Genomic DNA, 16,358 nt, shown 5'->3' with positions numbered 1-16,358 from the left:
CGATTGCGGCACACTTTCGGAAATGTTTCGACCAGACCTACCAATAGGGCGAATAAAAATTTTCAGTCGGTCGGTCCCCTTTTATGAAGATTGAGTGGATTTTGTTGAATTTAGGCCTATTTTATCGTTTTCAGGATGTTGCCGGTGACGGGGACCCGATTGCGGCACACTTTCGGAAATGTTTCGACCAGACCTACCAATAGGGCGAATAAAAATTTTCAGTCGGTCGGTCCCCTTTTTTGAAGATTGAGTGGGTTACACGGATCCGTCGCAACAGGCCAAAGAAAAATTTCTCCACATATCATAGACCAGAATGCAAACTGACAAAGTTCGCTGAAAAACTTAAATGTGTACCTATTACACACTTATGTGCCCATGCGTACATGTGTACACGAAATGACATGGGACTTTATATGTGTCATGGCTGACGCAGTTTCAAGCACGTCCGATGGACAAAAAGTGTGCCATGACATATACACACTAAATTCTTATGGACTTTTTAAATGCATAATGACGCATAATTTATGCATAGTTATGCATGCGCAGAAACGTCCATAAGGTATGAATAAAATTATGCATCATTGTGTACATTTTATGCACCTTCCTGCATAAAATGTACACAGTGATGCATAATTTTATACATAACATATGGACGTATCTGTGCATGCATAACTATGCATAAAAAAGTCCATAAGAATTTAGTGTGTAGAGTGTACTCAGTACACACTCAGAAAATTCGGCCACTAAGGAAAAGGACCTTAATTAAGACTCATCCCCGCAACTTCTCAAAGCCGATCAATCGCTTTCAGGAGTTTGTTTCACACGACGCTATCGGTTCGCCAATGTTAAATGAGAACGCTCACCAATGTTTATTCCCAAAAGGTCCAACGTAGAACGCATGTAAGCCGCCCTGGTGGTGGTCATAGCGAGTATGTCCGCCTCCCGCATGATGTCGGTTTTCTCATGTTGGCTGGATTCATCATAAGTCTCTTGAAGTTCACCGTACTGCGATCTTCCATGCTTGTCGCTGTAGCCATGGATAAGCTGAAAGCCGACCAAAAATAGTAATGTCCACACTGAATACCGTCATTCTGAGACATCTTTTGCCACAAGTGTTGTGCAACTTTAAGCACATGCGACGGTGGTCCCGAAGCCTACTGCTAATTGAATATTCATCAGACAATTTGATCCGCTTGGCAAACACAGAATTGAATCACCGTCGGATGTGCCTGAAATTGCATAATTCACGGGCCTTAACACTGCAAATCCAAAGGCTATACTGAAGTATCTTTTTTGGCGAGAAAAATTGAGTATCGCCAACAAACGGCTTTACCGAAAAATCCTGCCATCAAAACGGAAATATGCAAAAGTATTGCCAAAATCTGGAATAAACAGTGAAAATACCTCCTTAAATTTGTTCAAAGTTTATTGCCAAATTTTGGCAATACATTAGCTTATCGCCATCGCCTCTTTGAAGACAAGATTTTCTGCATGGCCCTTTGTTGGTGAGAGTACACGAGCTTCGTGAGTTTGTATGAGTGCAGTCTCAGCTGTGACAGAGGGGGCGATTTCAGGGAGGGTCCAGGTGAGTGTGATAGCTATATTATTGGGGGAGACTCGGGGTGCAAGGAGACTAGCAGGGCGGTGAACAAAGGAGGGGTTAGCGGAACAGAGAACATAGTTGAGGTTAAGAGGGAAAAGTGGGAGTGCGTGAGGGAGGGTGAATGGCGAGTGTAGGGGCGCAGCAGTACGTAATTCGGCGTAAGGTGTCCCTTGAGTGACATTTCACCTCGGACACTTGCAATAAATGAATAGTGTGAAATTTTACGAACCTTATTTGTAAACAGCAGACAGCGACTCAGGAACTCATGGACTGCATGATTTGTTGTTGTCACCACTAATATGGGGCCTCTGAATACATTTGGGTTCGTGCCTTTGAGGCTGACGAAATACTCAGCAATCTGCAAACAAGAAAAGAAGTTACGCTATACAATCCATGTGCTGATGGGGCGATTGAATGCCCTTTCAGCACTCCAGGCGGGAGGGGGCTACCGACAGGGGCCATGCGCCTCTCAGGCGGGTTTGCCAACTTGTAAAAACGCACTTGCACACTAAGGCGCCGGTGCAAATAAAGAACAATAGTGCCACTGATTTTCTAAGTGTAATAATTGTTTAGGAAGTATAGGCTAGTTCCATATTCCGCCACCAGGTGGCACTGTTAGCGTCAGCTAGAGCTCAGCTGGACTTCCAGCGATCAGTCTTGTCCGAGCAGTCAGTCGTTATGTACCAAGTGCTACAATAAACCGTGTTACAAGTCAACCAACTCGTTTGCTTACCCCGCCACGATACAATAATGAGCTAATTGAAAAAGCAATACCACTTTTATTGCATTAGTAGCGCCATGAAAAAGTTATTGCATTACAAGTGCCATAATTGAGGAATTGCACACACTAAATTCTTATGGACTTTTTAAATGCATAAGAACGCATTTTTTATGCATAGTTATGCATGCGCAGAAACGTCCATACGGTATGTATAAAATTATGCATCACTGTGTATAGGAAGATGTGTGCAGGAAGATGCATAAAATGTACACAGTGATGCATAATATTATACATAACGTATGGACGTATCTGTGCATGCATAACTATGCATAAAAAAGTCCATAAGAATTTAGTGTGCATGAGCGCATTTGTCACTTTATTAGCGTAGTTATCATTCTATCACACCACTGCAAATGCAAAGGCGATACTGAAGTACATTTTTTGGCGATACAATTGAGAATCGCCAATAAACGGCCTTACGGAAAAGTATTGCCTTCAGAACGGCGATGCAAAAAAGTATCGCCAAAATTTGGCATTACTTTTGGATATTGCCAAAACCACGGCATTAAACCAAGGTCTTGTCCCCTTGATTTGTTCGACGTTTATTGCCAAATCGTGGCAATACTCCCAAGTATCGCCAAATTTTGGCGATACTTTTGTGTATCGCCATTTTGAAGGCAATACTTTTCCGTAAGGCCGTTTATTGGCGATACTGAACTGTGTCGCCAAAAAAGGTACTAAAAGTATTGCCTTTGGATTTACAGTGACCATAACTGTGATAATCTGGGCCCAGACCGGCCAAAACCTAAGACACTTATTGCATTTTTAATGCGCTAATTTTTTAGTGCTTCCACAGATGCAATAATTTGAAGGAATCACACTAGCCTTTTTATCGCTGCAAAATTGTATGAAACTTATTACATTAGAAATACCAGTGGCAACGTTCACTGAGATTTCCAAACGCCATGAGTATAGCACGAATGGTGCAATGCACTGAGATATCGCACCATACGACGTGCAATGCCTCAGCCATATTGCACCTTACGTGCAATGCGTCCCGAAAAGGCCCTATGCTACAACGTGGGAATGGGAAGGCATTGCACTTCATGTGCAATACTTTTGCAGTGCACCAATTGACGCTGTATTCATAGCGTTTGGATTCTCAGTGTTACGCCTAAGGCGTACAATGTACACGTGAACAATGGGGATTCGTACTCACTTTGCATCCGAGGTACGTTTTGCCTGTACCCGGAGGTCCTTGCACTAGGGCGACTCGCCTCTGAAGGACGCTCTCGAAGGCAGCTGCCTGCGATTTGTTGAGCCCCCGCACGACATCGGCGCGTAGATGTGCAATTCTCCACCCAGATGACACGTGACTCAAGTACGCCGGCGGTTGAGATGTCTGGCCCCTCACAATTTCATCAGTGAACAAACTGCAAGAAGAGAACATCTGGTAACGCCTTCGACTGGAAAATTTCCGGGCAAGGCGTGCGCAGTTTCCTGGGCGTCGTAAAGCGCGAAAATTAAAAAATGAAAACTCCGTACACTGGATAACTAAGGCGTAGTATTACCCTCTGTTTTCTAGGGTAACCAGTTAACAATTGGAATCAATCTTAACGGGCTCATCCGCCAACAGTCCCCCTAAATGCAGGGGGAATTCCAAAAGTATGCTGAAGTTCAAGCATAAGGCCTTCACACGCTAAATAACTGTAGGTTTGTCTGCGCGCTAATGCCCGAATTTAAACATGCACTTCATAACATACAAATATGCCCGTGAAAATGCACGATTTTCTGCATACTTGCGCAGGAAATCGTGCATTGTCGCGCACAAATTCGTGCGTTACAAAGTGCATGTTTAATTTCGTGCATTCACGCGCAGAAAAACCTACATAGTAATTTAGTGTGCAAGCGTAACTCAATGCTTGACTCAAGAGTAGAGTTAAACTTTAGTTTAACCAGTGTGCGGAAGTTTATTAAGCACTCGTTTAGTGGAATGAAAAAGAGTGCATATAATCTGAAAACAAAATTGATGTTTTACCTCTGAAATCGATTCTCCCGCAAGGCATTCGTAACGTGGAGGTAGGGAAAATAAAACGCTGCTGACTCAACTAGGTGGTATGTTTTTCCTACAAACTCAGACTGATCCAGCATCCTGAAGTATTTTTCGTCGCTGTTCACACCGGATATCATCTTGATTACGACACACCCCTTCCTGCCCAAACAGAGAAATCAAATGACAGAGTACATATCGTGAAGACTAAAATAGCAGGAAACGTGACGATACAAGTCAGCAACACTGAGAATCCAAACGCTGTGTGTATAGCGTCAATTGGTGCAATGCAAAAGCATTGCACATGAAGTGCAATGCCTCCCCATTCCCATGCATTAGCATAGGGCATTTTCGGGACGCATTACACGTACGGTGCAATATGGCTACTGCATTGCACGTATGGTGCGATATCTCAGCTGCATGACACCATGGTACAATGCAGCTGAGATATCGCACCATACGTGCATACGTATGCATACGTGCTTACTCATAGCGTTTGGAATCTCAGTGAACTATGGCCCGTCTCGCACTATATAAAATTCGCGAATTTCAAACCCAGTTCGGGGTCAAAGCGGATGTCAGTTTCGTAACCGACGAAAAACGGGGTATAAACCAATGCCAAATTGACAATGGGAAATGTTGTTTTGACCCTGACGAGATTTCAATGGGGGTCCGCCGGTCCGGGGTCAAATCCGATGTCATTTTCGGCATCGGTAAAGTCGCTGCGCTGTCGGCCTTTCGAAATCTTTGACGTTTCGCCACTTGACGACTATACTTTAGCGTGGCGTGTAGTTGGCTACACACTAAATGTCATGGGACTTTTTTTGTCCCATGAATGATGCAATTTTAAGCACATCCGGTGGTGATGCAATTTTGTGCCCGCCAGGCGGGACAAATTGTCGGTTGAAAGTACAATTTGCAGCAGGCGTCGGACAAAATGTGTCGCCAGACGGGAACAAAATTGTATCAGCGTCGGATGTGCTTAAAATTGCATAAATCGTGGGACAAAAAAAGTCCCATGACATTTATTGTGTAGCATGCTGCAGCGTGAAGTGTACTTGCCGGGTGCTTCAACCTGAAGCATGCTATGTCATTGGGCTTTTTTGTTCACACTAAATTCTTACGGACTTTTTAAATGCATAAGGACGCATTTTTTATGCATAGTTATGCATGCGCAGAAACGTCCATAAGGTATGTATAAAATTATGCATCACTGTGCACATTTTATGCGTCTTCCTGCATAAAATGTACACAGTGATGCATAATATTATACATAACATATGGACGTATCTGTGCATGCATAACTATGCATAAAAAAGTCCATAAGAATTTAGTGTGTTCCAAGGATGATGCAATTTTACACATGGGCATACAATTTTGTTCCCTCCTGGCGACACATTTTGTCCAACGGCTGATGCAAATTGAACTTTCATTAGACAATTTGATCTGCCTCTGAGAATGAATGGGTCTCCACCATCACCCTTAAAATGGTTCCCACTCACATCTGCAAGATGACTTTGTGATTGTAACGTTGTGTAAATTTGCAGCAGGCATCAGACAAAATGTGTCTTCAGGCGGAAAGTAGCCAGATGTGTTTAAAATAACATATCCATAGAGAATGAATGGGTGATGCAACTTCGTTGCCCAATTTTGGGTGACGAAATAAATATTCATCACCCGAAATTTGGTAACCGGCGTTATGTCGCCCAAATTTGGGTAACGTTGATGACGCCGTGAGGTCCCCGATGGCGTCCTTCCGGCGCCACTACGATGATCGTCATGTGACGTCGTGACCGCCGTGAGGGCCAGAGGCCCCAACGCCACATGAGCATCGGGCACCTCACCGCGTCGCCGACGACGTTACCCAAATTTGGGTGACCTAACGCCAGTTACCAATTTTCGGGTGATGAAGGATGAATGTTTCGTCAAAAGTACAATTGCCCCCCGCCCCCTGTTGCCCCTGTAAGTAGGCAAAATGTGCTACTCCCCCCCCCTTGGGCCGACTCTGGATCCGCCACTGCAAAGAACCTTAGAAGATTTACGAAGGTGCTTCGTAAGTTTCCATTCTCATTGTAAAATCGACAGAGGTCCTTCAAAAAAATTACGAAGGTTTTTGTACATATATGAGTGAATGCGGGATGTGTTCAAATTTTGTACAATGAATGCAATAAGTTCTCGGGTACATACCTCAAATGATGCGGGCTGCTATCATGCACCACGCCCACGTCAAAGGTGTTCATTCCGTTTCGGCTGAGGAACACGAGGTTCCCGGTCAGGAACCGCTTGTCTTCGTCCCAGCGGACGTGCCCGTACTTCTTGGGATCGAAATACATCTTAACCCCAATTTGATGCCTTCCGCTTCTTCCGTAGTTCTGGGTGAGCAGAACTCTTTCAGCCTTCACCTCGTAGTGCGCGGACGAGCTGAGCAGCTTCGGGTTTGCCCGTATTTCATTTATCTGCTCACTCACTGCTCGGCGGAAATCCTCCGCAAGCAAATCATGTTGAGTTTGGCACAGCTCCCTGTAGCTCGAGTACGGTCCAACTCGTTTGATGGGAGTCACAGAGGGGACCCTCCTGGCAGGATTGACGTCCTGGAGAGTGAGGAACAGAGGCCGGCCCTCGGCACCAGTCCCCTGGCGCATCCGCTCTGCAAGCGACGAGAAAGGAACGTGTTACTGCGGATTCTCCACACTAAGTGTCATGGGACCTTTTTTTTGTCCCATGGATAATGCAATTTTAAGCACATCCGCACCGAGAATCCAAACGGTACGATGAATACAGCGTCAATCGGAGCAATACTTTCCCATTGCACATGAAGTGCAATGCCCTTCCCCTCGCCCTCCAATTCTCAACGCATTAGCATAAGGCATTTTCGGGAAGCCGTGCACATAAAGGTGCGATATCTCAGTGCATTGCATCATAAGTATATTCATAGCGTTTGAAATCTCCGTGTGGCTGTCGAGGGGGCAACCACTCGCGAAATCCTGTGTACACTTAATTTGCCGAAATCTTGCGCGAGATCGGTAGAAATCTGCACGGTGAAACCGATGTCTGGAAATTTCCAGACATTTTTTCCCATTTCCAGACATTGTCTGGAAATGGCCGTTTTTTTCCAGACAATGTCTGGAAATGTCTACTTTTTCCAGATAATGTCTGGAAATGGTCAAATCCCAGATACATATCTGGAAAAAAACGGCATTTCCAGACAATGTCTGGAAATAACATTTTCCAGATAATATCTGGAAATTTCCCAGATAATGTCTGGAAACAAAGGCCTTGACGCCGAGGTCCACGGATTTGCGACCTGGGGGTCCCCAGGACACGAGGAGTCCAACGCCGAGGTCGCCGACGCTCTAGGACAAGCGGTTCCGGAGATACGAGGACGTACCACAAGGAGTCCGTCAAAGCAACTTTTTAGTTGGAGGCCAAAATCATCATCGGCCTCTGACTGCGTTCCACTTGGGTGTCCGGGACTTTTGACTTCAGCATCGTGTTAAGGTAGTGCTAGACTACCAGGAACCCGTCAGAGGTTGCCGTCGGACCACCGGTGCGCCCAGGATGCCGACGAACGTGGCTGCTGTGCCGCCACACGGTTCAACACCGTTGTCGCCACCACCCAGGTGGTCCCCGATGGTGTCCTCGGGGTCCCCAGCACACGGGGAGTCCAACGCCGAGGTCGCCGACGCTCTAGGACAAGCGATTCCGGAGATACGAGGACGTACCGCAAGGAGTCCGTCAAAGCAACGTTTTAGTTGGAGGCCAAAATCATCATCGGCCTCTGGCTGCGTTTCACTTGGGTGTGCGGGACTTTTGACTTCAGCATCGTGTTAAGGTAGTGCTAGACTACCAGGAACCCGTCAGGGGTCGCCGTCGGACCAACGGTGCGCCCAGGATGCCGACGAACGTGAGGCACGCCGGAGCGCCGTGGCGTGCCGGGTGCCTAAACAATCGTCGCCACCGCCGCTGCCGCCGGGTCCTCCGCCCCAACCGCGAGCTTGGACGACGGAGGCCGACGCCGTTGGCACCGACGCCGTCGACGTGTACGTCGACGCCACCACGTGCTTAGTCGGCCGTTAGTGTGCTCCAACGGCCGCTTCGGCCTCTGGCTGCGTTCTACTTGGGTGTCCGGGACTTTTGACTTGAGCACTGCGTTGGGGTGCTCCCGGGCAACCATGAACCCGTCAGGGGTCGCCGTCGGACTACCGGTGCGCCGAGGGTGCCTACGTAGTCAGGCACACTGGCGCGCCGTGGCGGGCAAGGTGCCTGAACGATCGCGTTGCCCCCGCCACCGCCGTGTCCTACGTCGCGATCCACAGCTTGGACGACGGAGGCCGACGCCCTTAGCGCCGACGTGTCCGTCAACGCCAGCACGGCCAAGGCCGATGCGGCCGTTGGAGCACACTAACGGCCGACTAAGCACGTGGTGGCGTCGACGTACACGTCGGCGGCGTCGGTGCCAACGGCGTCGGCCTCCGTCGTCCAAGCTCGCGGTTGGGGCGGAGGACCCGGCGGCAGCGGCCGCGGCGGTGGCGACGATTGTTTAGGCACCCGGCACGCCACGGCGCTCCGGCGTGCCTCACGTTCGTCGGCATCGTGGGCGCACCGTTGGTCCGACGGCGACCCCTGACGGGTTCCTGGTAGTCTAGCACTACCTTAACACTATGCTGAAGTCAAAAGTCCCGGACACCCAAGTGGAACGCAGCCAGAGGCCGATGATGATTTTGGCCTCCAACTAAAACGTTGCTTTGACGGACTCCTTGCGGTACGTCCTCGTATCTCCGGAACCGCTTGTCCTAGAGCGTCGGCGACCTCGGCGTTGGACTCCCCGTGTGCTGGGGACCTCAAGGACACCATCGGGGACCCCCAGGTCGCAAATCCGTGGACCTCGGCGTCAAGGCCTTTGTTTCCAGACATTATCTGGGAAATTTCCAGATATTATCTGGAAAATGTTATTTCCAGACATTGTCTGGAAATGCCGTTTTTTTTCCAGATATATATCTGGGATTTGACCATTTCCAGACATTATCTGGAAAAAGTAGACATTTCCAGACATTGTCTGAAAAAAACGGCCATTTCCAGACAATGTCTGGAAATGGGGAAAAATGTCTGGAAATTTCCAGACATCGGTTTCACCGTGTGATGAAATCCCTTCGAAATCTGGTGAAATCTCGTAATTCGTAATCTCATAATTCGACGCCTCCTAATAGAATAATCCTAACTGTCAGTGCTGATTCAAGACAATCCTAACTGTCAGCGCAGATTGTACAACGTAAAAAGCTATTTCTTATAAAATTCTGTGACACCAACATGCTGCTCCCAATTTTCTTGGCAATGGACTTGTAAAAAAGTATAAGCCTTGCATATAAACGTGGAAGCTGTATTTCAGTGATATCATGATTCGCTGCTTTGGACTGAAGAGAGCTAGAGCAGTTTTGACTTGGATTAGAACTGGCAGTTAGGATTATTCTAATAGGAGGCGTCAAATTGTTGCGCGAAATCCTGCGAAATCCCGACGAAATCCCTACCTTTCAAGGATAAGGGAGGGTGGGGCGATTCGTAACAGGGGCGATTCGTAACAAATGCGTTTATTAATTTAAGGGGGCACACCAGTGAAAATGCAGAGGTTTCGAAAAACGACCATTCTGAGGAAAGTAACCTATGTATTCGATTGATATTTTATTCTTGGCTCAAGATTATGTCAAAGAAAAGGGAAATCAGTATGGGAGGGCGAGGTGGCGATGGCAAGACGGAGCGCCAGTGTACTTCATTTTTCTGCGACCTTGCTTCACTCCTGCCACGATTCCGCCCCTCTGGATTGAGCCTCGAGCACGGGATTTGAAAATTTCTCAACAAGACACATGTGGCTATGGTCTGAACCACGGGCATGCAAAAAGAATGATTTTGAATTTGTTTTTTCAGGAGGCAAAAATAGAAACAAATATTTAATGCAATTTTTTCGCGCTTTCATGGCTGCAGCTCACCTCTTATTTATGGGATGGCCTTTTCCGAGGTTCAGACCATAGACGCAAGTTTCACGAACATTTTGCCGCAAACCGCATTCAATTATCTTTATTTTTGCGCCCGGTAGAGTGGCACAAAGGTACAAAAATGGTGTTTTGAGAAAAAGCCCTTTTGGTGAAAACGTAGATTTGACGTGTTTTTTCGGATTATAAATGCGTCTTATGACGTATTTTAGTTCAATTTGCGCCAAAATGTTTTTCTTTTCAACTGCTTTTGGGTGGTTCAAGGGTTTTGTAGTTGAAGTTCAAGTAAAAAACCTAAACGTTAACAATTGGTCTAAAATATGCAACAATAATTACCTTTTTAGCAACTTCAAAAATGTGCACAAGCCAAAGTAAGGGGAATTTAGGGGTGGGGCTTGCGGCATTCGACTCGGGATGAATAGCAGAAAAATAAGAAAAAATAAAAAAGAAGGCAAAAATTTGACCATTTTCACTGGTGTGCCCCCTTAAGTGGAGGGAGCAGAGGAAACTCTGAGAAGGGTCCCTGTTTCGCTTCAAGTAGAGGGTCCTTGAAGAATCGAAGCGGATGTGATCGGTGCTTAGGTAAGTTTTGAAGGGAGTCTGAAATATAGGGTACACCGCAAACAGTCAAATTTTTTATTTGAGTTCTAGGAAGTTTCCGTCTGAGACTCCCCAGGTATGAATCACCATCGAATATCGTTCGGGCCTTGAAGCGTGACCCTTTTACAATGTAACCACGCGGCAAAAGTTGCCTTTACTTAGTCCAGTGGTAGTTAGGGACGTATTTCTAGCGTAATAGGCATTTGGGGTGATTCGTGACAGACCCGTTTAAAAACAAGAATTCAAGTAGTTTATGCAATTAAATGCTTAATTATTTCTCGAATCATCTGCTGCCTTATTCCAATACATTTACCCAGCACAAAATGTTTTGTAAAGAGAGTTATTCTAATTTTTACTCCAAAATTGAAAAAAAAAGAGGTGAGGATTCACATAGCCGATCAGTTAATGCTAAGGCGGTCAACGGCAGCTTGCAGTGTAGATTTTTTTGCAGGACATCCGAAGAACAACTGCTCGAGGAGATATCATTCCCGACGATGTTTCATTTAATGTGTAGGATGTTATGAAAAGCCCCATGGCTGATACAAACCACCCCATGGCGGGGCGATTCGTAACAGCATGCAGGGGTTTGGAAAGCGTCTCAGATTTCCAAGATTACGGATTCCAGATTGATCCAATGGAGCTGTGCAGTCTAGATGAAGGGCCAGACTGCTCAACTGGCATAAGTTTGGAACCGATATGCAGAATCTTCTTTATTTTGTATAGAGAATTCAGAAATCTGTTACAAATCGCCCCACTCTCTCTTACTGTGTACTTAAAATTTTCAAATGATTGCCCCTTTGGCGGCGGTGATACAGTTTTGTTCCCGCCTGGCGACCCATCTTGTCCAAAGCAGGATCCAGGCGGAATCGGCCCGACTTCATCCCGATTTGGCCTCCAATTTTTTTCTTACTCGCCTTGGTCCCAAAAGACCAAAAAAAAAATTAGTGCAAAAATATTGAGTTTTGGCGGAGTTGTGGGGGACTCGAGTTTTTGACCTTTTTCAAAATGTTGAAAAGGTTGCAAAACAAAATGTTGTTTTTTATTCGGATGTGCTTAAAATTGCATCAACCAAAGGACAAAAAGCCCCTTGACAGTGTGTCGAAACGTAGGGTCAGTGTGAAGGAAAATCGGACACCTGCAACGTGGGGGTGAAGCACACTCGCAACTTTCATCACATATTGGCATATTTTGGGACCTGAAAAGTAATTCAATATTGCTCACTGTTGGTCTGCCAGATTGCCTACACAAGTGAACCACCATTTATTAACAGTGTGGGCGCCGTGAGACCTAGGGGTAGGTTGGGTAAGAAAAGTACACTCGAGGCTCGGGTAAGAAAAAAACACCCGTTATATCTCCGAACTAAAACTACACTGAACCATCACGTTAGTGGTTTTCGAAAGATTGGTCATCCCGCTGACAAAAAATAAATTTAGCCCAGTTCTACTTATAATATTTAGTATCAAACTGCATGTTTGAAAAAAACATTAAAAATAACTATGAAAATCTTTTTTTTAAATGTTTGTACTTTGAAGTACAGCTTCCTGCATAATCAGCCGACAGTCCAATGTAAGGTACCACCTTATAGCTTAGACCATCATCTTTGAAAAACAGTGCCGTTCGATGCTCTTAGGCTTCAACACAATTTTTTATAAGTGTAAAATTGAAATGGGGAAGAAAAGTACAGTCGGCTGGGGAAGAAAAGTACAGCCATTGGGGAAGAAAAAAACACCCTCGAAGAAACTAAAAGCGGGATGAAAATTAAATTGATCACGGAAATAGATTTGATTAGGCGAGACAAGCAAAAAATGTCAACACAAGTTATAGAATTAGACTCGAAATAAACAAGTTATTGCGCATTTACATAAAATGGGGAAGAAAAGTACAAAAATGCTGTACTCACTTATCTCTGAGAAAAGGCTTTTTGCACCTTCTGTGATGAGTCCATGTAGAATCAGAACCAATTGACCGATTTTGACGAAACTTGAACTAATGGCAAGTGAAAACTCTCCACTTTAGGGGTAAACCTGTATTGAGCCAAGATTAGTGGTCTCCTGGTTCGAAATCGCAATCATTTTCGTTGTACTTTTCTTTCCCGGTGGTGTACTTTTCTTACCCTTTTCGAGGAGTTCCAAAATCACATACATTTTGGCATGTTGTACGTAATGTGGGGAACTATAATCAATGAACAGTGATCCATTTCATTAGGTAGGCATTGGATTAAAAGTTCACGAGAGCAGAATAGTTGAATCCCAGGTGGAACACGAATGTCATGATGATGTCATGATGACGTCATACTGACTGATTTTAGTCAAGAAAGGGTCTGTGTCAAGGAGGTGACATGGGAATGACACATTAATGACCCTCATGTACTTTCCCCAACTTTTGCTCCTACGTGCTCATAAAAGTGTCCGAATACCTAAGAGTTCAACAAAAGTATATTTTTTTCGGTTGAAACAAAATTTTGGGTACATGTCAAATTTATGTCATGTTGACGTCAGTATTCTAATTATCAAAACTGCCGCTAGGTGTCGCACGGAGAACCGTAATTACTCTTCGGTTCGTATTTTCCATAAAAATAATGTGAAAGATGGAAATTTTTTCTTTTAAGCAATTTTTAGATTAGAGTGATGTGTATTCTAGCCGTCGGCAATGAAACAATAAAAATGACGTATCATTTAAACGAAAAATATATGGTTTCTGGTCGCCTCTCGCTGCCATCTGCCGTCTGTGGTTGGGTTGGGTCAACGGGTCCTCGCCCTCCTTGCAAGTTGTGAGTCCGTAAGGACGCATGACGGAGATACCATCCATGGTGGTATCCGTGGTGGTATTTCCAATTTTTTGGCCTTAGAGGGGGGTGTCCTCTTCTCCCTCAGAACAGAACTTATTTCTGTAAGTCGGTAATGTTAGTTGGTGTCGGCCGAGGTCATATTTACGTCAGTGGGACATCATCAGTATGTCATGAAATACTCTGCTCGATAGCCACTTTGATGTCATTATGACCTCTTCCGGCATGACTAAAATCAGATATCATCGTGACATCATCCTGACATTGGTGTTCCACCTGGGATCCTCATTTGGAACTTCTGTACAGTGCAAAGTACGCGTTTTGTACTTTTCTTCCCCAACCTACCCCTAGGTCGAGCTGTACACTCTCAGCACGTTACTGACTATTTCCTCTTTAACTACGTAATCGTATAAGCAGCAATATTACTTAGTATGACTCATTTCCTTCGTAAAATTATGTACAAAACCAAATTGTCGGTACATTATTTCAAATTTACTACGTAGTTCTTTAAAAACGGAAAAGAACGTGTTATGGTTGCACAAATTACTCATATAAGCACTGACAAAATGAGCAAAAAGTCAGCAACGTGCTGAAAGTGTGTATGACGAGCGGGGCAAATGAAATTTACTGTTCGAATGGTCGTTCCTGCGGCACGCGCGGCAGGAGCATGCTCTGCACGCTTAAAACCTTACCTTATTTTGAGCACACATAGTACAAACTAATTTTACATTGTTACTCTTCCCAAAAATAATATACTTTGTTTTAACCAGCTGCTTCTCTCTGCAGTGGCGTAGCAAGCACCGGATCAGAGGGTCAGCTGACCCCCCAGTTTTTGAGCTGCCCCGGGTCAATCCCCTGCGAGGTAGGCAACATACAATGCATTGACAACCCCCCTCAAAAAAAAATTATGACGTTCCTACGCGCCTGCCTCTCTGCAAGGCCTAAAATAGTTTGCAAGGCTTTAAGAGACCAGAAAAATGCTTCGTTGGTCCAACCGAGTGAGTCATCGTTTCGTGTCCGCCCACAGTTAAGCTGTTTTCGTTCTAGTAACGATTATTTCGTCGTCAGGGGAGCGGAAAAGTCCACTACCGCAACGAAGCCATCGTTGCAGCAGCAAAATTGGATCAATGCAGTAGCGACTGGATGTTGGTCGAGCCAAACGAGCCCGTCCGCTGAGACGACGATTATAGACTTCACAGCTTTAACGAAACACACTAAATGTTTAGGAAGAATTTTGTACGTGCAACTTGCATGATTTTGTGCATACGTGGAATTTACTCAGTATCATGCGCAGAAATGCTAAGTTTATGCGAATTCAAGCACATTTAAGAGTCAATACGCACACTCTTAAAACCTTACGAAGTATTTTGAGCATACATATAACTAGGGGTACGCGCCGTTTTGTTTGGGCGCGTAGTAGGCGAGCGATGCCTCTGTAGTCTTGTAGAAGATGATGAAGAATATATGCAAAGTAAGGCCAATACAGGGTCTTCCGTAATGAAAGGCCCGGAATTAATGTCATTTTCGTGATTATCTTACTGAAAACTGCAGGAAACAATGTGAAACTCGATGTAAAAAATTTTTGGTCACAAATTGGTAAATTTTGGGGAAAGTAAAGGTCTGGGATGAAATTGGAAGTCATTTTCGTGATCAGCACACCAAAAACTGCAGGAAACTATGTAAAACTCGATGTCAAAATTTTGGTCCGAAATTGGTAAATATTTGGAAAAGTAAAGGTCTGAGATGAAATTGGAAGTCATTTTCGTGACCAGCACACCAAAAACTGCAGGAAACTATGTAAAACTCGATGTCAAAATTTTGGTCCGAAATTGGTAAATATTTGGAAAAGTAAAGGTCTGAGATGAATTTGGAGGTCATTTTCGTGATCAGCACACCAAAAACTGCAGGAAACTGTGTAAAACTCAATGTATGAATTTTGGTCCGAAATTGGTAAATATTTGGAAAAGTAAAGGTCTGAGATGAAATTGGAAGTCATTTTCGTGACCAGCACACCAAAAACTGCAGGAAACTATGTAAAACTCGATGTCAAAATTTTGGTCCGAAATTGGTAAATATTTGGAAAAGTAAAGGTCTGGGATGAAATTGGAAGTCATTTTGGTGATCAGCACACCTAATACTGCAGGAAGCTATGAAACACCGAGGAAATTTTGGTCCTAAATCATGTAATTCTAGTCGAAAGTATGGGTCTTCAGTTGTTAGGTTTTTTAAGAGTGTTTCCTGTTTATGGTGTCATGCCATGAACCCTGACCCTGTTAGTCAGTCGAGTAACATTTAACAGCCAATGCTGCATTGCTTAATACGATTCACAAATACTTCAATTACCATTCGATATCTCCTTGTTACTGAACTTATGAATACGCAATGTTATTAGTAATACCTAAAAAGCCTTTCTCCCTTTAAACTGGTGGATTAAACTATATTGATTTATCTGCATTAATTAAAAAGAGACATATTTACAGGCAGGCTGATTACAACTACTTTACGGAGAAGACCTTCTGTCAGATCCAATGAATCGTTTCATAGAATCCAATGTCGAGGCCACTTATTGCTAAACGCAAGTTAATCTTATTCATAATGATAGTCATGATGTGTTA

General features: G+C 44.7%; 1 protein-coding gene across 3 annotated transcripts in view; it reads right to left on the bottom strand.

Moving 5' to 3' along the window:
- The window catches only part of LOC117640554 (NFX1-type zinc finger-containing protein 1-like), a 43,453-nt gene that overhangs the window by 16,581 nt on the left and 10,514 nt on the right, over window positions 1-16,358 (bottom strand). For 2 of the 3 annotated variants that reach the window (XM_034377089.1, XM_034377090.1), the window contains exons 2-6: window positions 6,562-7,021; window positions 4,363-4,536; window positions 3,544-3,757; window positions 1,833-1,961; window positions 864-1,044 (exon numbers count right to left, since the gene is read on the bottom strand). In XM_034377089.1, coding sequence (XP_034232980.1) covers window positions 864-1,044; window positions 1,833-1,961; window positions 3,544-3,757; window positions 4,363-4,536; window positions 6,562-7,021 — 1,158 coding nt within the window. The remainder of the gene's footprint in view (window positions 1-863; window positions 1,045-1,832; window positions 1,962-3,543; window positions 3,758-4,362; window positions 4,537-6,561; window positions 7,022-16,358) is intronic. The other variant, XM_034377091.1, reaches the window with a different exon arrangement.

Source organism: Thrips palmi, unplaced genomic scaffold, assembly GCF_012932325.1.
Source record: "Thrips palmi isolate BJ-2018 unplaced genomic scaffold, TpBJ-2018v1 HiC_scaffold_12, whole genome shotgun sequence".
Classification (NCBI taxonomy): Eukaryota; Metazoa; Arthropoda; class Insecta; order Thysanoptera; family Thripidae; genus Thrips; species Thrips palmi.
The sequence above is the reverse complement of the archived record's forward strand: the minus strand, read 5'-3'. Positions and strand labels throughout refer to the sequence as shown.